The following is a 26,507-nucleotide window of genomic DNA, read 5'->3' as shown; positions in this document are numbered from 1 at the left end:
TATATATAAAATTCCTCTGATCGTGAATTTGCCTTATACTATTCGTTTAAAGAAACTGAAAGGTAGTAATATACCCCATTTTATAGGTTGAAAAAATGAAGTACAGGTAGGGCAGATGACTTCCATGAAGTTGCAGTGGAAATTAGCTTATCAAGAAACTGAATTTAAGGTTACAGCATGAACCTTACTCCAGGCTTTCCTATTTGTTTTGCAAACAAAGTGACATATAGGGAATTGCTGAAACATCCTTAAAATATTCACAGTGAAATTCGAACATAAATGAAAAAAAAAAGTCAAAAAACAGCAGCTTAGAATTTGACATCTTTGTTTAGTTCTTCTATTCTACTTCTCCCTTCTGTGTCTGATTTCAATAAAGGACTAAATAGTCTCCCGTTAACATTTCCATTTCAATCAGAAGCATTATTTCCCATAACAAATGGAAGCTCCCTAGAGGGGCTTCACTCAGATGCCAACTTTAACCTCTCTAAGTTGTTGAGAGCTTGGGAAACCAGATCCCAAGAGTTTCTTTCAGCAAGGCATATGAGTTCTGGCCCAGGCAGCTGCCATCTGCCGGTAATAGAAGCACCCTCGGTGCTAAAGCAGAAGGCATTACCCTTTTTAATTTTTTTTTCCCCAATAGTCAGCTCTCACTTAGCTTTGCTGGCTTTCAGATTCTTTAGCTTAGAGGAAAGGCTGGGAGTTTGCTGACAAAAAAAATTGTCAAAAAACTTTTTTTTTTCCTACAGTATAACATTTGAGTAAAATGATGTGACTTCTGTTCACTGATGTTAATTCCCTTTTGCTTGAGTCAAAACAGAAGAAGCATCATTCTAGATACAGTTTTTTCCTTAGAGAATAGAGGAATGGATTCTTTTGTTAGAAATGCTGACATTTCTATAATAGTTTAGGAGGAAAAAATGCTCCCACTTTCAGCTCTTATGTCATATACAATGAAATAAATGTCTGATAAAATTTTCCACAGAGTATAGCTTCTCAAACCATGTGGGACCAGAGAGAAGGACAACTTAATGCCACCCAGTCAAAGTACAAAACTTCATGAAATGTTAAGCATTCTGGCATATCCTGCTAGATCTATATACTTCCCCAGAATTCAAAATGCTAATTAGCTCCTACCAAGAAAAATGTCAGAAGACAAATTTACAAGCAAAACCAAATAATACAGAAAATAAAACACATAGTAGAGAAATATTGGTGGCAGGTGTACAGTTGGACTGGATGATGTTGGAGGTCTTTTCCAATCTTGGTGATTCCATGATTCCTGTATTCTCTATTCATAATATGTTATTTCAGATGAGGTATTAAGTCCAACTTGTTCACAGATGAGGTACTTAGCCTAATCTTTCACAAATGGCTTCACTTCCAGTAAGAACTTTAATTACAGATTGTCTTTGGAGAGTGGGAACTTTCCCGTGTAGCTAGAAAAGCCACGACCTTTAGCTACCACAAAACTTCGCAAAACACAGTGTGTACACAGATAAAAAGAAGTAGGCATAAGGTTTTAAAAGTCAGTGCTTTCTATTACATTCCCAGCACAGTGTTTTTCTCACCTACAGAATTACAAAGTGCAACTGTAGACATGCTATTAAAATAATCATAAAGAATATAAAAATGTGCACTTTAGTTTTAATAGATTTTTATGAACATTGAAGTAGTAAAATTGGGTCAAATTAAACAGAAATCTAGATTTCTCCTAGACTTTTAGGTGCTAATGATCAGCCAAATGTGACCACTGAAAAATAAGATAAATAAGTTCTACAAAAAAATGGTTATGTTCGATATGCAATAAAAACTCTGCCTGGTGCAAGTCCTTGCAGTCCAAATTCCTTCCTTCCTGCATCCCTCATTCCTCTACAACTTTTTCAGCAGTGGAATATCATGGTTACAGCTATAAAACACTTAAGATTTTTATAGAAAAAAAGAAGTGAGCAGCATAATAAAATTTTAGTTATCTGAGCAACTACTCATTGAATGAACTAAGGAGTTATCTCAAATTGCCTTTAAGGAGAATATTGGAGATTGTTTTCGTTCTCATAGAGATAGCATTTCCATGCATTTACTGTGTAAGTATATATGCATACACACTGATGCAGTTTGGTAACCGTAGTCTTCTCAGTACAGCTTATAATGATTGTAGTCATACTTCATCCAAGCCTTTGCAGAGCAGTAGGCGAACCAGTGTAAGACATTTTGCAGTCCAAATGTGGACTCAGACTTTCTTTCATTTTTATGTAGGAAATAATGAGCAAATAGTTCCAGTGGAGCTGTATGCTTCAACATCTCTGAGTAATAAGCAAAATCTGTCAACAAAGCATTTGGGAATTTTCCTTTGTACACGCATATTACAGTTAAAATGAAAAACAAAAGGCTTATGAGTAAAGAAACTGGAAGTCATTCAATTAAATAATTGCTCTGTATTTAACAACCTGTTCCGTAGCTGTGCAGGCAATAACTCCAGCCTCTTTTTCCACTCAGAAGCACGCTCCTTTTAACAGCCAAGGTTGTTTTTGCCATTTTTGGCATCTACCTATCTATTTACTACAGAGCTTCTCATTACAAAGAACGTATCATGTCACAGAAAGAATGCAATGGATACAAAAATCCCATCCAACTCATTTCTCTATCATCATTACTAACTCCACAGAAATCACTATCATTTCTGCTCTTGACAAAAAATAGTTCTGTTTCTGAATTGAAATGGTGGAATACTTACCCTCTGACCTGCACCTGAGCCGCAGCAGTGATGTTGATATGAAGGTTAACTAAATTGCTGGTGGAATTAACCTTATTAGAACTGGAAAAGATTTGTACAAAGGTTAAAAAATATATTTTTTTTCAGCATAACTCTAGACTGTTATAGATACAGAACTGAACACCCACGAGGCCCGCAGTTAGGAAGTGGTGCCACTGGACATTATACAACATGGGGCTTGTTATTGCCATTCCTCAGGCTTTTTTTTGGGGAGATTTGTATTTCAGTTTGATATCATTTGAGTTCATTGAACATTTCATAATATAATCAACTCAAACTACATTTAAAGAATCATATGCATGGATAAAATGGTACAAATTTATTTGATTCAGAATATCATTTAAGTTTCCTTGTTCAACTTGGCTATCTGTATGAATAGGAACATTCTAACAGAATACAGTGCTGTTTCATGCATTGGAGGAGGCAATGTTAATGAACAAGATGGGCTTTGTTTTAATTAAATTTGCTTCTGTGACTCTCCAAACTTGTGACTTCTGCATAACAGAAGCTTTAAAGACTTTCTTTCTTTAAAGAAAGAAAAAACAACAGTAAAATAAATGGTTTCTTTCCTTTTATTATTCTCTCCCCTCTCCAGTCCACATTGCTTACACTATAATTCCCACAGACCTCTACAATTAAAGCATGGTGCTCCCCCTCCTTTCATTGTTGTTTCTTACTACCAATCCTTATTAGCAAAGGTAGTTTCACTTCACACGGCCATTTATGTGAGTATTGGCCATTCATGTAAAGGACAGTTTGCAGGGTGAAATTCAAGACAGAAGACAGAAAAAAAAAAAACTTAGAGATTTAGAGTATATTTAACTATAGGATCAATGACACTAAGTTAGGAGGTTTTACTCAAGCAAGCATGGAAGCACTTCCTTGTTTCGTGAAGACTAAATGTCTATAGCTGCCACAGTTTACTGTTATCACATCTGGGTAGCATCAATCAAATGGAAACATTCGGAGGAGGCCAGCATTCCCAGCAACTGACTCCTGAGGAGGAAAGGGCAGCAGTGCTTTGATCCAGGCTTTCTGGTTACAGATTGCTAAAATTAGGAGCAGTTCTAATTTGTTTGTAAACTAATGCAGATTCCCCTCAAACATCAGTTGAACTTTTGATGTAATCCTCTTACAGTCACTTTTTGAGCTACAGTCAACATTTAACATTAGCTTTTAAGTAAAAAAAATGCCTGTACCATTAATTTGTTAGTATAATTTTTCTCCAGCTCCTATTACAATACTACTTTCCATAATGTTAAAATACAGATTTTAATCACATATATTTGATATTCAAATTGTGTTTGTGTATTACGGTGTTTTGTAGAGAACAAAACAGTTTAAATAAAGGTGCCAGGACATCTCTCTTGCTACCAAAATCCACATCAGAAAAGGAATTCATTTTAGGTCATTTCATTTCCTTTTTTTTTAATGTTTGCTTTTTCTGTTCTCTGAGGAGAAAGAACGCATGAACAGCAGTGCTGCTTGAGAAGCAATGTACAAAGGAACATACTTTCACTGTAGGGAACATTCCCTATGCAAGAAACTTATTTTTCTTAAGCAGCTGAGTGCTACTTAGCATTTTGATATCAGTGTGTGGAAGCTGTCCTGCCTTCTCGGTAGTCGAGAGGGCTTCCTCCTCCTACATTTCAGTCAGTAAATATCATGGAGGATGTATGAAATGCTGCTGTCTCTTGAAGCTCAGACTTTTTGCTCATCGCTTTTTCTACCAAAGTGACCTGCCCTCAGCTTTCACTAGCTGGAAAGATCTAGTTTTCTCAAAGCTCCATGCCTACTGGGTTCCATTAAAAGGGGAGTGATGAGAACCTCTGATACACGTTTCACATCTATAACTGCATTACTTGCATTAATGACCCGATGATGAACAGTGCTATGGAGCAGGGACCACAATATAGACATTATATATATTTTCTCTCTCTCTCTGGAGATGCCCATGCCTGGGTTAGCATGGCCTGAACTCAGCAGCCATGCTCCCCACAGAGCACCGAGTCCTGTCCAGGGACCCCTTTGTCTTCTGTGGCACTGCTATGCACTTCCCAAGTTTCTGCACGTCTTTTCCCTCAAGGGTTACATTCTGAAAACATGACTCCAACGTTTTAAATGTCTCAGTTATTTAACACACAGAGCATGATCAAGGCCCTCATTAAAGGCCAGACATTAGTAATTAAGTCTCTGAGTGTGGGGCAGCAAGGGCCCCATCAGGAACTCCGGTGTATATTTGATGAGGACAGGGGTAGCAGAAGCACTGTGCCCTACTGAAATACTGAAAAACTCTCAGGTTTTGTGTTTGCTGTAATCCTAACCAGCCTGACCTGTGCTTTTTGGCCCCTAACGGAAAAGGATTGCCCAGCAAAAATCAGAAAGTTTTCCAGCATTAATATTTCGTCCTCAAAAATGGGGAGTAAACTAATAAAAAATGACAGATTCACATGAACTGAACAAAATAATTTTTCTCTTAAGGACATTAACTTCAACTAGATAGTCTATAAAATATGAAGCATTTGATTACAAAAAGACATTTTTGCATATGCTGAGGCAGCAAAAATCAGGTAATTTCATTTAAGAGTAAATCTAAAAATATAGATATAAAAAATTGAAAACATTTTTAAGAACCAGAAATATTTTAAAATTAATCTTTAAAGAAAAAAAGAAAAAGTGCTGAGCAGATTTTAACCACTCTTTATTGTTATGAAGTAGTGGCATTTTTTTTTCCACAGGATGACGTGTTTTTAAATACAGAACTTTGTTAAAAAGTGATGTTTATTCATTAATCCCCAAATGGAAAACCAAGTGCAAATTTTGTGAATCTGCTGAAGACTCTTCGTCTGCTGACCAAAATCAATTAACTTAAAATTTAACAATGTAAAATCCTCAGAACAGCTCTAAGACTACTGTAACTAATAAATTAAAAGCCAACAACAATCCAGCTCTACAAATCCTTCTGAGAAAACTACCAAAGATAGGCCCATGAAAAACCTACTGATGCTGAAGAGTTAAATTTCTTATACATTGAACTTCAGACATCAACAGAATTTAAATAACCATACTCTTGATAAAACTTCTAACCTTTTTATTTGCAGCTCAAAATTGATGCTGAAATCTGAATTCTCAAAATGCTGAACAGAAAATCGGATACCTGTAGAGAACTGTGAAAGAAACAAAATTAAGGGTTAGTTGATTTTTTCACTTTGAGAAAACATTATTGTTTAATGTTGAGTTTCACACACTTACATAGGGTACTGTTATTTTTTTCAATTATTATGAAAGAATATTACTTTGTTATTTTCAGGAAAAAAATACCATCCTGCCTGTGTACATTGCCAGATGGAAAACTTGTACAGAGGAAAGATCAAGTGGAAGACAGCAGCAGACTCCAGAGAACACAGCAGTGGGCCCTTCTCCACGCAGTCTTTGCTGTACACTGCCAAGACAGAAGAACTAACAGCTGTCTGGCACCTTTACCTCCATCCATGCATGACTTCGTCCCATTCTCCAGGTCTTCCCTCTGTTGTCTCTGTACTGTGGCAGGAGCAGCATGCTTTAGGTGCTGCAGGACTGATGGATCACCTTTTTCTTTTGGAGGTTGAAGTAGCAGAATCAGGATGTTTTGATTTGATTTGGTTTGGGTTTTTACACTGCAGCTTCTAGCAGCCATAGTTCCGTTAAGATGAATAACACTTCAAAGTTATCCTTGCAGTTGAGCTTACCACAGACTGCAGCTTGTGGCCACAGAAGGCAGAGGGTAAAACACACAACTCCCCAAACTGAAGAGTGTAAGGGCTTCCATCCGTGCTCCCCTATGTTTACATAGACCTCAAGTCTACAGATCCACTTCTTCCTCTTGCTGATAACTTCCATTCGCTTTGCAAAAGAGTCATGGAGTAACAAGCTAATTCAAGTGCAAATGGAATTACAGGGCTAGACATTGAAGGAATATATATATCAGCATATGGTGGGGTCTCTGCAGCCTTCCTGTCAGACACGGTTACAGCCCTGGTATGCAAGTGGCAGAGGAGGAGGGGTAGATGCCATCTGTCCTCCACATTAAATTAATAAAATTGTACTGCAATGTTTAAATTAATCTTTTTAATTACCTCATTTCAACTGCATATGTTTTGAATCTGTTCATTCTTGAAACGTAAATTTTGCATCGAGGCTGACAGCAATGTACACAGTCTGTAATCTTGTACAACTTCCCCTCCCTCTTGCTTCCTGTACTGCCTGACGGTGAAATTTCCTGCCAGATAACTTGCAGACATGCTTACCCTTTTAAAAAAAAAGATGGTTACATATAATCCTGTTCTCCATGGGGAAAAATAGTCTTTCTGAGAAAGGCACCAGGAGTGAGGACATCAATTCTTCATCCCTGCCAATATCTGACTAGATTACAGAGGAAAAAAAGAACTGTCTGCATGATGTGCTTCCTTGACATATGTGGGGCAGCACTGTAAGCAACAGGACACAGCACAAGGTACAGACTTCCATTTTGGACCAACATTCAACATCACTGAAGAAGAGGAGGGATTTTTCTCTGTGGGTGTTATTTCATATTTTTAAGAAATTTCTTTTTTTCCAAGCATTATTTTGTGTTAAATCTTCCATCATTTTTTCCCTCTTTTCTCACTTGCAGCAGTGGATCACTGAATATTAATCCATCTGCTAACTGAGACTTCCTTCAATTGCCCTGTGCTGGAAGCAATTTGTTACTGAAAAATGGCAAATTCAAATCATTGAATTCCTGTAATTTTAATATCATAGTAAGAGCTAATCTCTCTTTTGGGAAGCAAAATCTTTAAGATGAAAATAGAGTGCTCATTAAATTTAGCGGGAGATGAACAGTTGACTTGGAATACAGAGGTAAGATATTTTTTATGACAACTTTTTCGAGATTATTTCTACAACCATTTAATGTCCCGTTCAACTTTAAAAAGATCATAATGTATTCTTAATCTCTGAGATAAAAAGTGTCAAATATTGACTTCAGCTTTTTGTCTTACCATTTTTACAGATCAGTCTGCATAAATTTCTATTTTTGGCATTTGATGAACCAAATATTCGATCTTCCTGACCTAGGAGAACAGGCATGAACTGCAGTTTTGATGATCTATTACTCCTCTACCATACCAGGTTTAATCCCTTATTTAATACTGAAACACAGTCCTACTGTATGAGTCTAATGAGCTACAGATGTTACCTCTGTGCGGTAGTATGACTTTGTCAATGTCAAGTAGTCCTTGACACTGCAACGAATAAGATGCTCACATGCCCTGAACTCAAATCTCACTGAGGCCAAAGGAGCTGAATTTGCTTGAGCATGTACCCTAGCGGTCACAGGGGCTCCTTATTTTAGAAGGACGTTAGTTTTACTGGAATAGTTTAAACTTATTTACATTTTTCATGGGAAGTTGGTTTCATTAAAACCATAAAACCAATTTGCCATGTTAAAACCATGATGAAATACATGACAATTCTGCTACTACTGATAATCTTCAGCTTATTATGCTTAGCAGCACCCAGGAGCATGCTGAGAGACAGCTAGCTTTTCTTCAAGTATCTTACAGAGCGTATTAAGGATAAAGCCTCTGTGCTCTTGAAGAATCAGGTTGGTACATACCAAGAAATAAGCAAGATTTTTCAAGCATTCCAGTCTTCTAACCTAATTTTCATTCATTTCTACTCAGTTCCAAATTCTTCTACTAAAATTTTTAATAAAGCCTAGAATTCACTTGCTAAGGTCATTGAAGAGATATTAGTAAGCTTGTCAGTCTGATTCACTTCACTGCCATAAATCAAATGTTTTGAGCATCTTTCCTCTCTGCCTGTGAGATGGTATCTCAGACATTTTGTTTGCAGTCTAGGTCACATGATGGTGTGATTTTCTTTCTTGTTTCTTTTTATCATCTTTCTTAGCCACGCAGACAATATTGAAAGGATAATTTCTTTTTGTGGACAGTAAAGGATCTGAATGTCACGGAATATCAAATAGTCAGAGATACAACAATTCTGATGACAATGTTGAAGAGGTGTTCTATAGCCTGGCACAGTAATATTCTGTGGGGTTCATCATAAAATTCTGACATAATACCCATAATAAGAAATTGATCTTAAAGCGTTGAGGAATTCCAGGATTCCAGGGTGCTGAAAAGTCATTACAGTGAGTCAATAGTTAAGAGTTTTAGGAATGTTTGATTTTGACCTAATCCTCCCTTCCCACTCCCTCTCAACTTCCAGAGTCCACTTTTGACTGAGTATTTTCAGAATAACTGATCTGCTGCCAACGTAGAATTGCTCTGCAAAATTGGAAGTGGATCAGAGCAGCCTTTCATGATTTATGCAATTTGTAGGAAGGGTTAGTATTTTGCTGTTGGAAGTATGTTTGCCATCATAAATATGTTTGGCTGAAAAAGCTCAAGTCCTTTCACCTTTACTAAGCTTCCAGGAGAGCTGGTTTCAAAGACAAAGTCAGGCTTTAAATTTTCACCAACTATAGTAAAACACTTTTGCCATCTGGCTTTGTGATGCTCTATCTTCATATGCCTAACATTTTTTTCTCAATTTAGTGAAAGTCCTTTTTTGTAAAACAGAATATTCTTAAATATTTGGAAGAAAAAATGTTATGAACCCTGCTGTTTTATTCTGCTATTTCTAAGTCTTTCTTTATAATGTATTTTGTTTAGGAATAGTAATAGTGCGTCTATGGCTTTCCTAGTACTGAATCTGATGTAAAACAGAATTAGTTACACTGTAAGAATTGATAAGGGGACAGGTGAGAGTAGACCTGCTTCAGTGGCCATCAAACAATATTCCTGAAGTCTTTTTACTGCCAGCAGTTTGGGTCCGGTATGATGTAGTAACAGGGCTTTGGACTCACAGGGAGGAGCAGAGAAGATGTAGTTTAACATCACCTCACTCAGCCCATTGCTTGTGTCTAAGACAAAATACAAACCAAAAAAGATTTGCTCCTACCCTCATAAACAATGGAGGTACCTCCTGTGTTCTGACTCCCTTTTGTCTTTAAAACCCATGGGTTTTTAATTACTTTCTCAATCATCCATAAGGTTCTTGACTACTCGTCTGTATCCTGCTCTGAACTGTTTGTCATGAAGCAGGAAGAAGTGATGACAATTGTGGAACAGACAGTACTTTTTTTTTTATCTCAACATATATGTCTAATCCTCTTCTGCTCTCCATCTTTAGTCATATAATTTCGATTTTGTCTAGAAATAAAACTACCAAGGTTATCATCTAAAAACGTGAAGTACAATTTATGAGTAGATGTCTTAGGAAAATGTTTGGAATGACATTTTTAACTTGAAGGAAAACTTACTCCAACCTCCTGTTCACTGATGTGGAACATGATATAAACTGATAAGAGAATGCTCATACACTCAAGATTAGAATCAGTCTAAAGAAGCTGCCACTTACTATACACATCTTATACAGAAAAAATACCAAAAGGCAGAAATAAACATTATATACATTACAGATTGTGATTCCCTTCACTTCATAATGGTGTAATTTATGTGACTTAAATCAGTGACACCGATATTCCTCAGAGTATGTAAAATGGCAACATAAGGCAATATTATAACACGAGCTCTAAAATGATTAATCTTTTAGAATGGCATAATTTTTCAGAAGCACAGTGCTGCTGCTTATTGCACCAACAATTTCCTGTCCAAGTAAATAATTTGGTTTGGCATTGCTTATTTGGACACACACTCTAATTGAATAGTTTTCCATTTGCTCTTCTTTAAAATTCAATTAGCTAAAAATCAGGACATGCATCTGGTTTTCCCTTACATTTGCGCCAGCCACCATGGGGTTCCCAAGATCACAAACCACCATTCTGGTTTCATTTTCCATCTTGTAATCACAGCTCAACACACGCAGTGCCTGTAACAAAAGGACACCAATAAAGAGGTCAGAGATCACAGTGAAATGCATCCAGTTGGGAAAGTGATGCCTTTCTGACTGTGACATTTCTTTTGATTTCAGGTCCCTGCTCAGTGCGCTATGAAAACATTTAATTGGTTATTGTCAGACAATGATGAAAACTGATGCCAGGGAAAAACAAACAGGGAAGTTTCCCAGTACCTTTAAGACCACGATGTGACCACTGTATTTCTAGTTCTAACACACCACTTTGTTGCTATGAATCACTCTTAAAGTCACAATGACTCAACAGAGAAAACAAGAGTAGGTAAAAAAAAAAAAAAAAGAAGTGAGAGGAGCAGGTTTTGCACTAACTGTAATACATGTATTATCTGTCACTTGAAGTCTCTGTGATGAATGTTTGGAACTGGGAGAACTTTGTTAGCCACTGAGTCTAGAATTTCATTTGATAAAGTATTTTACTATGGTAAAGTACTTAGATTAAATATTTCTCTAACAACATAAACCGTTACTTGTGATTATAATTTAGCAGCAAAGGAGATGGATTTCTACTCAAGTAACTTCCCTCTAAAGCTCTTAATGCAAAATGTATCCTGTGGGTTTGCTTTTGTCTTTCAACCCTTGATAGTCTTTATTGCTGGTTGTTCCATCTTTATAGAAAACTGTACAGAAGGAGGAATAGGATAGTGAAAGAAGATACAGAATAAGACAAGAGAAAATACTTACATTAACAGACAGAATAAACTAGCTTTGTAAAAGCAGAATGTAGCTAGAGTTACTGCTATAATACTTTCTCTTTCGTTTGTGATTCTCACAGATTAAGCAATACATGCAGGGTCATGCTCTATATACAAAGACCTGGGAAATCTCTAGACACTGACTACTAATTCATTCCTAATCTGTAAAAGCCAGTGTGGGCATGCTGATCTTATCGCTTCCTGAGGCTGAAAGAAGAGACAGGGCATGTCCTAAAAGGAACCTATGTGAATCACAGCTTCAGTTCATACCTTATTTATATAGACACTTTTTCTATTTGTTAGGAGGAAACAAAGTTGTTGGTTTTTTTTTTTTGTTGTTTTGTTTTTTGTTTTTTTACACAGCATGTTCAGTGAACTGCTAGCCATTCCAAGCCTCACTACAGGAGAGAGGTAGTCTTCCAGTTAATTAGAGATCAGTAATTAGAAATGGTTGGAAAATTACTCATTTTAAATTGATTTGTGGGTTTATAATTTTATTTTTGATCTTTAATTTTTTTTCATTAAGGTTTAAATGTTTAACATTTAACTGTTAGATATTCATTTACATTTTATACTTTGCAGTTTTTTCATTAATACCGTATCATACACAAACACAGAGTACATCAGCCCTTATCACACATTTGTTGTCTCTTTAAAACTAACCAATTAGAAGAGTTTTGCAAGTAGGCTTTCTGCAATTTAGAGGCTATGCTATGACGAACAAAAACTAATTTGTGCAGCATAAAGATGTGACAGAGTGAGTGAGAATTTCTTCAAGACGGACATTAATTGCCTTTGGTTTTCCACTGATCACCTTTCTGAGGTGGTTAAATGTACAACAGGAAAAGGAAACAGACAGAAAGCAAGCAAGTAACCCAGTACTGTTAATATCAGTGATCTCATACGTAACTCAACCAGATGGAAGGTTTTTGCCACAAAGCCCTTCTACCTGTCACTGGTAGCAATTTATAACTTTATAGCTACACATGGTCTTTTTGGCAGTCTTGAGCAGAAGCAAAATCCCAGCAATTAACACGTGTGCTCCCAGGGAGCATGTTAACTAAAAAAATGATTGACTGCCCTAAGTCATCCGGGCAGCCTACAAACTCGAAACTCTTCCTGGTGGTCTTAGTGATGAATTACTAATTGATGCCAGAGTAGGTAAGCACAACAGGCTGTAGAGTAAAACACCTCCTCTCCTTTCTGAATCAACACTTTCCAATCTCATCTGAGCAAAAGCAAATGGATTAGGTACCAGGTGGCTTCTCTTCTAACTGCTGTAGGAGAACTAGTGTTTGTTCTCAAAAGGCTCAAATTATGTCTTATCTAGCCAGTCACCTTCTACTAATTCTTACAATAAGATTTTTCAGGTAATGTAAGAAAGTTGCACACATTTTTCCTATTTTAAAAGAGCATGATACTATAATATAGAAATACATAGGCCTTTAGCTCAGAGCTTATTCAATGCAAATTTAATCTGGCTGTGATCTGAAACACCCCTGCAGTTCCCAGCCTGAACAGAGACAGTCGTGCCAAAACATATAATGTTTTTGGTGTGGAACAAATAACTAATAGGGCTTTGTATTTGCCTGATTTACTAATTATTTCATGAGGTTTGGGCTCCAATTGTTGCTACTAAGGGACCTAAGGGAGGTCTGAGCTGTTCAGCATGGGAAACTTTTGCTGGGCAAAGAATCAGTGTACAGTATGCAGACAATGGCTTCAGGTTCAAGCACACAATTATGCTATTGTACCATAAAAACTTACCATACAGCAAGCATATGCTGTTTCTAGCCCACTGATGGTCATGGAAATGTCAGGTAATATAATGTGGTTATATATTTTTCATTGCTGTTAATTCCAGTAATTCTACACCTCCAGCACATGGCCAGTTATTGCAAGCCAACAGGTTTCCAGTAACTTGTAAAGCTGTGGTAATTTTCTCATTTACCTGGTATCTGGAGCTTCTAAGCATTTCCACAATACAACTAATGAATAACATATTTGATTTCATTGTAAGTCATCGTATTTCATTTACCAGTTCTTGACTGAAAGAAGTATCAGTATGTGCAAGACTAACAAGACTTCAAAATCATATTCTTGACCTCAAACTTCAAGATCACACTCACTTGCATGTGCTCATGTACATCTCTGCCAAATGCTACTCTTCCAATGCAGCTGCCCTTTACAGGTATAATATGTTACAGAATCAGGCCAAAGACAACAAGATAATAACAACTGAGGAACATCAAACATTGCTTTTCATAAAGCCAAGAGAATTTCAGTTATGTTATTACCTTTAACATGTAATTCAGGTGATATAGAATAACCCAAGAAATTGTTTCCAAAAAATCAGGCTCAGTGGGAAACATTTAAGGAGACAAATTTGTCTCTCGATTAGCTACATAAATCCAGAGAAGATCCATATTAGTCTAACACCCTATATGAGCACATCTACTTTGAAACGAAAGCAGTATAAGAGAATAATTTAATTATAAAGATCCATCAGAAATGTACCAAGTGACTGGTTTAGTACATTAGATTTCATTTGTTCAGCCCTCAGCCTACCTGTTTCGCTGATTATTATCTCTGCCTTAATGCAACAAAGTCTTCAGCATGGAGAAAAACAACTACAGAGAAGACTATAAGCGCTGATACAGTGAATAATCAATGAAGTTCTCAGATACAGGGCTTTAGGAGCATTATTGTAACTGAAAGACTGATTATATATGAAGATTATATACTCTTTTTTGTTGTGTTCACAGAAGTTTTAAGTGAGTTGGCAGTACAGAAAATCAATTGAATACATACAAGAGCCAACCCCCCCCAGCAAAATGCCAATACATTTTTAGCCGAGTTTTTAAGAAAATTACAATAGCAATTTCTCTCCCAAATGAACTTTTAGAAGTGATGTTTTGAGTTGATTGAACCATAACAACACAAAGACTATGCTTTTCTAAATTATAGTTCAAAATCAGTAGAACAAATCTGATTTCAGTACTTTGTGTAAGCTGAAGTGTAGAAGGCAAGATCACAGAATCACAGAATTGTAGGGACTGGAAGGTATCTCTACAGATCATTAAGTCTCATGGTGATAAGAATGATATAGATAGTAGGATTAATTTCTGAAACATCTCAGAAAAAAACATAATGCAACTCTTTGGATGGAATAAGTATGCTCTTTAAGAGATTATGAAATAAATTCTGTGCAGTAGTGAACTAACTAAATATGGGGAAAACCAAGGCAATTCTCCCTTGAGTGCAGGCGGATTCAGAATTGGACTTGTCAAAGGTATATTTTACTTTCAATAAAAATTGAATAAAATGGAAAAGTTTAATCATGTTTCCTGGGCTTTTAAAAATTTTTAAAAGAATAGTTACATGTTTTGCCAACCCATTTCTAGCTTGTCCTCATTCTTCCAAAACACCAGACTCTCTCAACTTTTTTTCCCTTCATTTCCCTCTATCACCCTCCCCAAGTCTACCTTTCTGGCACTTCAGAATTCGATTTTTCCTAAAATAAGAAGAAGTCCTGAGTGACTTCTGTCCAGTTGAAATGATAGATACATCCTAATGTGTGTGGGCTTTGGAGTAATTGCCTTCCCTGACATCCTTGGTAATGGCCAAAAGAACAGCCAGATTCCCAAAGTTAACAAAAGAAAAACACAACCAGGTGTAGTATGTCAAAGAGAATCTTAGTTTTCTTTATGCCTTGTAGATCACAGTATGAAAAAAGAGGGGGTTCTAAGAGAATAAAGGCAATACAGCAAGAAGCCGGTGTCTTTGCTGATTTGTGCACAAAAACATGCTATTCAAAAATGAAGTTTCAGAGAATTTCTGTATTATTGTTTTGCATCATCATCTTCAGTGACATCATTAGATGCTATTTTCATCTAACTGGCTTCAAAGTCCAATAATAGAGACTCTGACAAGAGGAGAGTAAGGAAATACCTTGTAAGCTACTGTCAACTTCCTTAAAAACATTTGCCTTCAGAAAGGAAATTAACTCACTTTCTCTCACTCTCACCTTTGAGGCCCTGCTGTGCATTCCAGGCACTGACAGAAAAAAGACAGTTCATGTTGCAACAATCTGGGAGATTTATGTGCAGATGAGGTGACGCAGACTTGCTGTCCAACAGAGCATACATGGACACACTGCTTGTTTGCAGGATAGTGTTTCGTCTTTGCTCTTAAAAACAAACAGATCTCATAAGGAAATACAGTGTGTTCAGCACAATTCAGTGGGACATGATTCTGCATCAGACCTTCTCTGAACGCTGCCACATTTAACATTATAACTGTCTTTTTTAGCATATACATAAGCTAAAATAATTGATTTTCATTTACCTTGCTGTTGCGTTCAACCCCAGTGTAATCTGCTTCAGGTGGAATCTTTATATGCAGCTCAGCTTCATAGGCTCCTTCCCCATCATTCCTTGGATTTATTATGAGCATGACACAGTTTTCTTCTCCAATTATTAGCTGATCTTTATCTCTATGCAGAACATATGACTTGTCAGAAGTTAAAACACACACAATTATGATTTACAGCAGAAAGCCAATTTGCTCTCACAGAGCATCTCTTCTGGAAAACATTCTGTGAGTACAGAGCAAAACTTTCTCATAAAAAGTGACCCCTTTGGAAAATATGCAAGCACCTGGGAATGAAAGAGTTCAAAGGAAAACACACATGAACAAACAGTAAACTACAGGAGAACTTGGAAGTTAGTCATACACAATTTCAGAGCCTAACTACTTTCTAACTAGAGACAAGTATCAAGTGGAAGAAATTACTTGCTACTAGGGTCCCATCAGCATTTCTTTGTGGAGGGCACAAAAGTGGTGTAATTTCCATTCTCCCCTCATGCTTGTTGTACAATAAGCAAACAGAAGATCTCAAGACCTACAATAGCACTATGACCTTTCCTTTCACAGCTGCCCACTGATTTTGATGGCACAGACAGATAACTGCCAGAGGTCTCCCTCTTCTCCTGCTTGGCTTATTTCTCTCTCTGTAAGAGGAATTGTTGCCATGTTTTTATGTTTATTTTTTATTCTGAGATTCATTTATGTCATTTACTATACAGAGTTCAAGAGAATTGTATCCCTATTTCAAACTCACTGACATATTGAAATCAGTACATTTAAAAGCTATTTTGAACAGCAGTAGATATTATCTCCTGGCATTCAAAAAAATAGTACTAACACTTGCAAACTGCATTTTCTATGGCGGCCTTTAAATATTATGAACATGACCAACAAAGACATACTCTGTAACTATGTATTTCCCCACTGTTGGTTTTCTAAGTGAATTAGATGCACAAATTAAAATTTGGAAATTAGGTAAGGAGGAGCAGATACAGCATACAACAAAACTGTGTTTCATTCTGCTGAAGCAGTTAGAAGATTCTGGATTTTTATATGTAGCTTCGCTTATTTTGTTTCACTTACGGCACAGCAGAAAGGTGCAAGTCAGGAATGCACAAGTTATCCTCCCCACAGTCTACCAGAATGTAAGCCTGTATGTCATTTAATAAAACACAAACAAACAAAAAGATATAACACAGTTAGTACAAGTTTCAAAGTCCAAATAACTTCATTAAATATCCCTAATTTATGTCTTAAATATTACTAGCATTTTCCTCATGATTTAAACTTGTTCTGCCTTCTAAAAGTTCCTTTCAACATGAGTACTGCTCAAGACTATCTAGACTGCAAACTGCATCTTCAGCAGAATAATATCTTTCAGGTCCTTTCCCACAGTAACTCAGCTCAGATATTGTAAAATGCAATCAAAACTACGAACACACCAAAATTTTGGAAATGCTTTAAAGCATTGCCTGTTTCTATATTTATCTTCAATTTACGTTTTGAATTAATTAAATTCTTGTTGTGCAATTTCAGGGCCTGATACTTTTTAAAGGAAGATGACACACATTGTATTCCTAAATATTTTCATGTTTATATACAGAATATGCTGCATGAAAAAATCATACCTGTTCTGTTACTGAGCTTCTCTGGTAATAATTCAGTATTGGCTTCACCATCATGCTATCTTTGAAATGAGATTCATCCAAGCTATAATTCAAGTTTATATTGATAGGAGATAATTTATCTCTAAATTCTGTTTCATCCTGTGAGTGACAACCACATAATAAAAAAAGAATAATTATTTCAGATGAGTATGATGTAATTTTGAAGATTATGGTCTTACTTATTGAAGGTAAAAATACTCTTCTTTGAGAGGTGCTGGCCAAAATGTGGCTATTTATAATTTCATCATGAAAGCATAATGACCTACCAGTGACTGGAATGCCCAGAACACATTGTCTCCATAGCTCCACATCTGGAAGAAGCTGGCTGAGCTGAGCAGACTCAATATATTTTTTCTTAACATTTGCCTAACATGAAGCTATTTGGAAGACACACACAGAACAAATTCCTGTCAGCTACTGCCCTTCTTTCATTCAGAATGGAGAGAAGGTATGTGGATTTGTGGAGGTAATATTGTTGGTTTATTCTACAACCAATGAATTAGTGATGATAAAACTCCACCTCTATTGTCTAGATTCTGCCTTACACATGGCTGAGTCTTCTCCATTCCACCTCCTGCTACATTTCTAGAACCAGCCTTGGAATGTGCATGAAGTAATTCCAGCTGCAACTGAGTAACCAATGACCCTTTCTTCATTACTCACGTGCCACAGTTTTAAGGGGTTTTTTTTGGTAAATATTTTAAAATACTCAAAATATATGAATTTTGGGCCAATACATTCCTTTAACATATCTGTTGGATCAGAACTGTCATGGCATTTAATGAGTTTAGTTGATTGTTCCACCGTGAATACCATAAGAGAGAATAACCTTGTATTTTTGTATCAGGAGATGCATACTGAAACAAATTTCCTGGAAGAGCATGAAATTAATATATGCAGAAAAACTGCACAATCCAAAGGAAGCCTTTCTTTTTTACTTTCACTGACTGAAGGTGAATCAAATATTTTCATGGGAACTCTTGTTGAGGTAGAAGGATGGTCTGGACATTTAGGCCAGTCCTTTCTTACCTCTCATTTCTGTAATTTTGGGATCTAGTACCAGTGTAAAATGTTCTTGCTATTCAAATGGCTCCCCTTCTTTATTAATCTTCCTTAGTCCCTGATACTACTCAAGCTACGATGACAGTCCAAAATATTTTAAACTTACTCTGAGATAAACAAGAAAGTCCTGGCAATAGAGCTTCTTCTGTTTTTCCATCACAATGAAGAAATAATGATTTGACTGATGGTAATCAAAGAAGAGAGTCCTTTTAACAGCTCCTTTCTGTTTCAATGAATCTAATTGCAATTCGCTGTTCAGCACTACAGGATACAAGTAAATTGAATGTTTATTTATTTAACGTGGAAAGAAAAACAGCAAACAATTTATTGTATATGTTATTAATAATCAACATTAATATTACAAATGACAAAGAAAGGCTTCCAAGCAAAAATAGTCCAAGCCCAAGGTATCTGTCTGTTTAGGAGCACACCAGTTTTTGATTCAAAGTATAGAACAGGTATAGCTTCAACAAAACTGTACTTTATTTACATGCCATATATGCACTGCACAGGAATTCTGGTTATTTGCTTTTTTTTTTCCTGCTTTTTTTTTTTTCCAAAATAGAATATTCTCCAACTGGGTATGATCTTAGTTTTATCTGTAAAATGGCTTAAATGGAATAGAAATACTGCAAGTGAATTGTAAAAGCTTTGTGCTTGTGTGTGTGTGCGTGTGTGTGTATACATGTGTGTGTGTGTACATATGTGTATGTGTGTGTGTTTACTTGTTATTTTCTTACCTTAGGAGGATTGCACACCTATCACCTTTCAAGGCATAAGAGAAAAGTTCTGAAATTAAGTGAGCCAGAGAAAATCATAGGAATATATAAAAAATTTCTTACCTATCTCATCTGAAATACTTTGGCCTTCAAATGCTGCGCAGACTCTTACAGTAAAACTAGATATAAGAAAGAAGGAATTGTTAATAGAAAGGGAGCTGACACTGGAACCAGCAATTCCAAAATCATACCTCTAAGTTCTCCTTTCCTTTTCTTAAAATGATGCTCACTACAATCTGTGCTAAGGCACTTAACTTACACCCTAAGACAGAATGCCTCCCTGGCTCCTCTAATACTCTGAATAACTTAACAGGAAAGATATGAAGAACATTCCCACAAATTCTAGAAACAGCCTATTGAGATCACCCTTCTAATACCACTGGCAAGGTTGGGTTCTGTAGCGTGTTTCACTGAACTACCTTTGCATAAGGCTGCCTGCAGAAGTCCTTGCTGTTTCATCATGGTCAAATAAGAAAGACTTATGTGATTTCAAGCAGGTGCAATTCAATTGAAATACATCAACTGACTTGTTCAATTTTTGCTTCTCATATTGTATTCAATTCTCCTAAGTTTTGTTGAGCTACATTAGAGCACAGAGAAACCAGTTATTCAGGTTCATTATTTAGTACAATAATTCAACATATAAGATTTATAAGTTTGTTTTTCATTTGCTTGTTCACAGTCTATAGCAAGTTTTTTCTGAGCCTACTAATATGCGTGACACAATGAAAACTGTATTACACAAGCATCACATCAGCCATAATGAATCCCTGGAAGCACGTTCCTGATATTCAATTTCTGTAGTGACACTCAAAAATGACTTATTGATATGATAGTTTCAAATATGCAGAATTTGCTCCAACTTTGTTAGTTTTGGTAACTCAGAAATAGCCATGTTTAAAACTCAATAGAGAAAGAATTATATGTTTCCAGAAGTTTGGGACAATTCCCTTACGACTGTGTATAAAAATGACCTTTTGTGTATGCTTCCTCCATACTTCAGTTTTCCAAATTATATAATGGCAAAAATAATATTTTCCTAATACTAGAAAACGTACAATAATCCACATTCTTCATATTTTACACTTCCTGAAACTGTTCTGGTGGGAGGTTCCCTTTCATTCTAATTTTGCAATGTCAGTCAGTAGACACTTTAAACAAGTTGCACAGCTGGCTAAGAGATACAGAAATCTATCCCATGGGACTGAGGAATTCTTTGCCTGTTGAAGTTTCCCTATTAATTATTTTCATATGTAGAATACAAGCTAGTATCAACTAAAGAGAAAAATTACGGCACGGAAAATAGCAGCTGGTCTTCAGTCATTTTGTAATACAAACCAAATCTTCAGGGAAAAATATTTTAGAATGAAGCAGACAAATTAAATTATGCTCCTACTAAAAGTCTCGTAGATATGTACCAAACACCTTCTGACTTATTGTAAAACAAAAGTGAAAACTAATGAAAAAAACTACAAGTTAATGGAGCATGACTTGCCCTTCTCCCTTTTTTTTAAGCAATATCTTATGGCAAGAATACATTTTTAATTGGAATGCTTTTATTCACTTCTCTCATGAAAAAAAAAAGGATTTATTTTTCTCCAAGTACATTTTATTTTGAAATCTTATCCCACATGGAGGAAAGAGTTCTTAAAAAGCCTCAAAAACTGAAGTTCAGAAAAAAACCCAACATATTGGATCAAGGAATATGCTGCAGCCCAATGCTGATATTTTAAATTTGTATTAGATCTTTATCTGGATTCTCCATAAGGGCCAAAACTTTCAGTGATCTGGAGGCTTATCATTCTTCTCGGTGCATTCTATCTTACTCTTCTGCACAAAATAGAGAAAAGAAGAATGCAATGCCAAATGTGAGGGAAAAGAATAGAGTAAAAATGAAAATCTCTTTCAAGTGCTGTCCCAGGTTTTGACAGATAATAGATCCAGCACTTCCTGATCACTAATTGCACCCATTGCATTTAAAACTGCCTCTGGTCATGATTATTTTTTTTATTTTTATATTTATAAATTTATTTTAAAACCTCTTTTGCTCTCCCTAATATTTGAGACTATTTCTAGAACTCATCTCCCATGAAGAACATCACCAGCACAGAGAATCCTTCTGACCACCTCTGGTTTAAAAGCAGTCCAAAATCTGTGCAGTTGCCTTATCTTCTGAGTTCTTCTTCACACCTTCACATTCTTTCATCCAGCCCATGTTCCATCAGGCTTTCTCACTCCAAAGTGTTTAAATAAAATTGTATGACTATTTTTCATATCTTAGAAATCTGCTTCTAAAGGTCTCTCCAGAAGGATTTACTTGGATTTCATATGGAATTTGCAAGTGTTTATGCTCTGTTTTGTATTTAGTTTCCTCTCCTGTTACTATTTCTCCTTTTAAATGGTATCCTATATATTTCTAATAGCCTATTTTATCAGATGCTCTTTGAGGTCCTTTATTCTAGTGTTGTAAAAGCACCTGTGTGGCATTAATGCTATTAGAGAGATCCAACTGTATTACAAGCATTTAAATTTGCAACCCATAATACTTTTTAAAATTTCTTTATATATTGAATGCACTTTATCTTTTCAAGGTTAAATGATACTGTGACAGAGGGTTTCTCTTTTAAGTACACATCCAACATTGACAGGTATGATGCATTCCATAGCTTTGATCTGACCGAAGACAGCCAGAAACAACAATTGCACTCAGTATGAACTGCAGGGCATCTTTTCTCTTCTACAAAGGACCGAGACCACCAGCTCTTTCATCACTTTCACTGCCACACTTCCTCAACAAAGATGTGTGTTCTGTCAAAAGGATGTTGACATCATTCATCCAGAGACTGAATGTAAACCTGCAGCTTGATCCTACAAGACACTGAACATCCTCCGTGCAGGTGGAGACCCAATATATCACAAATCAACTTTTACCTACTTTATTTAGAGAATCTGTGAAGTATTGGGAGGCATCAAACACCTTTGTTCTCTATAGGACTTTCTGTTGCACTCATAGCATGTTCAAATATTTGTGCGTTCAATAAAAAGTTGCATGAAAAGCTCGAAGTAGAAAATTATTTTAGAAAGAAGAGAATGCTGAGAATGTTTTTTGTCTAATCACAGACTTACCAGGCTACCAAAAGCTGAGAGCCAGGGGGCTGACAGGTCTTGTTGTCTGGATTCACAATCATGGGGTTCAGAATGAGCAGAGCATTCACAGTCACAACAGGTCTGGCTCTGAGGGACAGAAATAAAGTTCACTGCATAAAGTAGGAGCACATAAGTACTAGATCGCAGCAGAGAAAACACTTAAGTGAGATGGCCAAAAAGAATCTCTAAATGTAGAGTTATTCGGGAAAAAATACTTTTATAATGCTGCTCCTACCCAAAATTCTTGTTATTTTTGGCAGAAAGTATGACATCTCCTTACCTAGACATTTTCACAGTTCTTCACAAAAAAAGCACAGGTTAAGAACAGAGAGCATCAGTGAAACAGTATGCTGCACTTAACACTTATGTGCATTTAGCACTTAACAGTAGGCCTGTCCTGGGATATGGGCACATCGGAAACATTTCATCACAGCGGGCTTTCACAAGGGACCAGAGCTGCCCTGGAGGAATTACAGTAGTCCTTTAGCCATTACTTTATAAACTGTCAGGTTTGTGTTTCTCCATGAACACTGACATAAGCAGACTTGCTATCTCTGCTTTAGATACTTCAAAAAAATGAAGATGATGTGTTTAAAATAGAAGTCGTTCTAGAATTATCTGAAGCCAATAATGAAGTAAACTCTGTCTGACACAGAATCATGTCTTGAGACAATTGACTTTGTAAACCACGAATAATCAGCACAGAAAATTCTGCTGAGTATGAGAGTAGATGGTTGTGGTGGTGGAAAACAATCCCCTGAAAAACAAGCTGCTATTGAGTAATCAGTTAATCTGCTATTGAGAGCAATTCAGAAGAGAAATAAAAAAAAATTCTGTTTTTTTGTTTGTTTAAGACAGCAATACTGTTTTACAGTAACTTACATAATTTTTGGCAAAAATAGCTTATAACAGTTACTTTCCTCATATTTTAATCCACAGTTGAGTTTTCAAAATCTCTTTTCTGCACTGCTTTAGCAAGGCACTCAAAAATAAAATTACTGCCTACATTTCTGTGCAAAAGGAAAAATGCTTTTTTTTCAACACGGAAGAATCAAGAAATACCACCACAATGCTGCAGTAATGGATGGTGAATGTTTAAATGCAAAGAACTGTCTGCATGTGTAGCAGCAAATTTTCATTTTTTGTTTTGGTAGCTGTACTTTATACTCATGCCCAGACAGTACATTTACTGAAAACCAGAAATCAGCAACAGCTTTGGAAATTTGCAGAGTGGGATCTCATACATCTTTTCTAAACTGAGGTTAAAGCAGCATCTTTATTTCTATTAAATCATTTCTTAATCTTTATAAGCTCCAAAGAGGCAAGAGTCACCAGAAAATCCAGATTGCTTACTACTACCATCCTCCAAAAAAGGTATTAATTTTCAGTGTTGTCCCTTCTAAACTTCTCCTTCATGTAATGAAGGCTTCTGACTATATAGGGCTGTGTATGAGGTTGCTTTAAAGATAGAAAGTACACTATTTTCTCTTGTTGTAAATCAATAGCATTTGTTGCTCATAAGCTGTTTCATTTATCATCAGTAATCAGCATCTTTTACACACATCACACCAGGCAAACCCAGAAATGTGACATTTGTTTATTTGTAGACCTCCCACTAAAGCTACAAAATTAAAAATGCTTTGTATTTATCACATACCTGTAAACAACTGCTTTTCCAGCTCCAAACGCGCCTACAATTAAATCTGGAAAAAGAAAACAGCTTCAGAAGAACTACATAAAAGGCTCAGGCACATTTTTTCCAGCCTAAATTAGACTACTTACATTTAGAATCATAGAATCATAGAATTCAGTAACATGAAACAAATGTGAAACTCCTACTTCCTAAGCCTTTTTTTTTTTTTTTTTTCCAATATTGTATCTGAAAGAATACGTTTCAATATTGGCAGAGACTGACACATAAATATCTTTGTTGCATCCAGAATCAGTCTGCCTAAGACAGGGTCAGCTTGTAATAGAGGGGAAAAAGGATGTCATCAGCACCCATACATTTTATTCCAAACCACTAGTTACCTATGAGATAAAGAGATGCAAACCCACTTTGTGGTCACCCTCATGCAGTTCACATTTAAAATTTTTGGTGTTTCTTCTTGACAATCCTCCTTTGTCATTTGTTCATTATTTAGGCATTACACATATGGGACCAGAAACATAATGCATAGATTTGAGGGCAGCTGATTTCATAGTCACTAATGTTTGCAGCATTGTAAGAGGACGTGCTAAGGCTCATAACAGCTATCAGTTGATTGTGACCTTTTTCCCACAAGTCACCTTTTGGAAAAAACAAGGTCAACAACGCAAGCACTGGGCCTTGGGCACATCTTTGTTATTGGGTACGAGCCTGGGTTAAAATCCTACAGGCCCAAATATTTCCTCTTTCTGTCTGGAGTCCTATATAGGGCTCTCTGGAATGATCCAGACTGGCTAGCTGGAAAAGCTTTTGCTGTTTTGCTGGTTTGCCAGAGCCAACCAGTGGGGAATAAAGGATCAGCTTTTTTGCTGCCTCTAGCTGAAATCAAGGAAGGGAAAGATCTTTGTTTCCTTTTCAGTCCCCCTAGTGAAGTGTCCAGCTGGGCATCCCTTTCACTCTACTGTTTATGATTTGATTTACAAATATACAGTTCAGCAGACAAAGTCTCACAATGGGGATCTTGCAGTGGCACAGACTGGAAATCTAAACTTATCTGAATGAATCCATTAAAGTAGTAGTCACGGTCAAAAAACAAACCCTTGCTTGCTTGTTGTTTCCACAGGTTGTGCACTGGTTTGATTAAGAGTCTCTGAAATCATGGAGCAACTACAAAGCCCGATTCTAATTAGCGTGGTGGATCTGGGCCGGCCTGAATGTTCTCCAGGGCTGTCTGCCCTTCAGATGGTCAGGATTTAACAAGTTTAAACAAGGACATTATATGGGCAACAGCCTGTCCTTCAACAGAATCCACTGACTAATGTCCTCAGAGGAGAGGGCACAGACAGTTTATGGGTCTGATCCTCTTTCTGTGCAACACCTACATTTTCCTACTTCCACTGGCCTTACAAAATATGCCTCAGGGTCAGAAACATTTACAATAGCAGCATTGTTTCTATCTCCTTTCTGAGACATTCATGAGTCCTCTTCACTAGTAGCTTTTATAGAAAGCTTACACACAGTCCCAAAATCTAAAGATACTTTCCCCTTAAATAAACAACTGATTGAGATATACTTATCACTACAAAAGCTACACAATGCAAATGGCAGAAATTTCCCCGACAGCTCCATGTTAGCAGTATGCAGAGTAACCAAAAATTACTTAATACTGTTTTCGGAAAGAGAAAAAAAAGGAAATTAAATAAAAAAAAAAAGAAAAAATCTAACATTGTACTATGAACAGGAAGAGAAGAAGGAAGGACTTTACACTGTATCTGTCATTCCCAGTTGTTGGATCTTTGTCAATAATGCAATTTAATGTAGGATATCTAGTCCAGCATGGACTCAAAAGGATTCAGTCTGTGCAATGGAAGAGACAAGACAGGCAGATATCCATGACTTATCTAGATTCGGGACTTGTAATCATTTCATGATCTGTTCATTAAAGCATAAACCACTCCAACCCAACAGTGACACCATTACCACTGCAGTCCTTACCACAGGCACAAGCTAAAGCTTGAAATCACTCCTTGTGTGAGTCAACCTTACCAACCTGTAGCCTGTTTGAACCTGAAGATAGAAAGAATGACCCTGTGAGACTGCCTTCTTTGTGATAGAATCCAGCTTATTTAACAACAGAAGTTCATGTGTTTAGAGATACAATGAGAGGCCCCAGCCACCAAAACCTGCCTTTCTGTGAGCACCTTCCTGCACTGCCACCTTAGTCAGGCTCACGCCTGAGTGCTTCTCATGTTGCCTTGCCAGCAAGTAGGCTGGAGTGCAGAAAGAGCTGCGAGTAGACACGGACAGGATAGTTGACTCAAACCTACCAATGGGATAACCTGTATTATATGGCATCATGTTCAACAGTAACACTGGGAAGAGTTGGCCAAGGGAGCTGCCATTGGTTGAGGA

General features: G+C 36.6%; 1 protein-coding gene across 1 annotated transcript in view; it reads right to left on the bottom strand.

Annotated features, from left to right (window-relative positions):
• Positions 1-2,707: 2,707 nt before the first annotated feature.
• LOC100546503 (integrin alpha-8) overlaps positions 2,708-26,507 on the bottom strand; it is a 35,194-nt gene continuing 11,394 nt past the window's right edge. The window contains exons 3-12 of the mRNA XM_010712612.3: positions 24,105-24,150; positions 22,427-22,534; positions 19,364-19,419; positions 18,628-18,782; positions 17,421-17,558; positions 16,876-16,943; positions 15,772-15,919; positions 10,595-10,687; positions 5,858-5,937; positions 2,708-2,812 (exon numbers count right to left, since the gene is read on the bottom strand). Of these exons, the coding sequence (XP_010710914.1) occupies positions 2,728-2,812; positions 5,858-5,937; positions 10,595-10,687; positions 15,772-15,919; positions 16,876-16,943; positions 17,421-17,558; positions 18,628-18,782; positions 19,364-19,419; positions 22,427-22,534; positions 24,105-24,150 (977 nt within the window). The 3' untranslated portion in view covers positions 2,708-2,727. The remainder of the gene's footprint in view (positions 2,813-5,857; positions 5,938-10,594; positions 10,688-15,771; positions 15,920-16,875; positions 16,944-17,420; positions 17,559-18,627; positions 18,783-19,363; positions 19,420-22,426; positions 22,535-24,104; positions 24,151-26,507) is intronic.

The sequence above is a fragment of the Meleagris gallopavo genome, chromosome 6 (genome assembly GCF_000146605.3).
Source record: "Meleagris gallopavo isolate NT-WF06-2002-E0010 breed Aviagen turkey brand Nicholas breeding stock chromosome 6, Turkey_5.1, whole genome shotgun sequence".
Lineage (NCBI taxonomy): Eukaryota > Metazoa > Chordata > Aves > Galliformes > Phasianidae > Meleagris > Meleagris gallopavo.
Note: the sequence above shows the minus strand (reverse complement) of the source record. Positions and strands in the feature narration are given on the sequence as shown.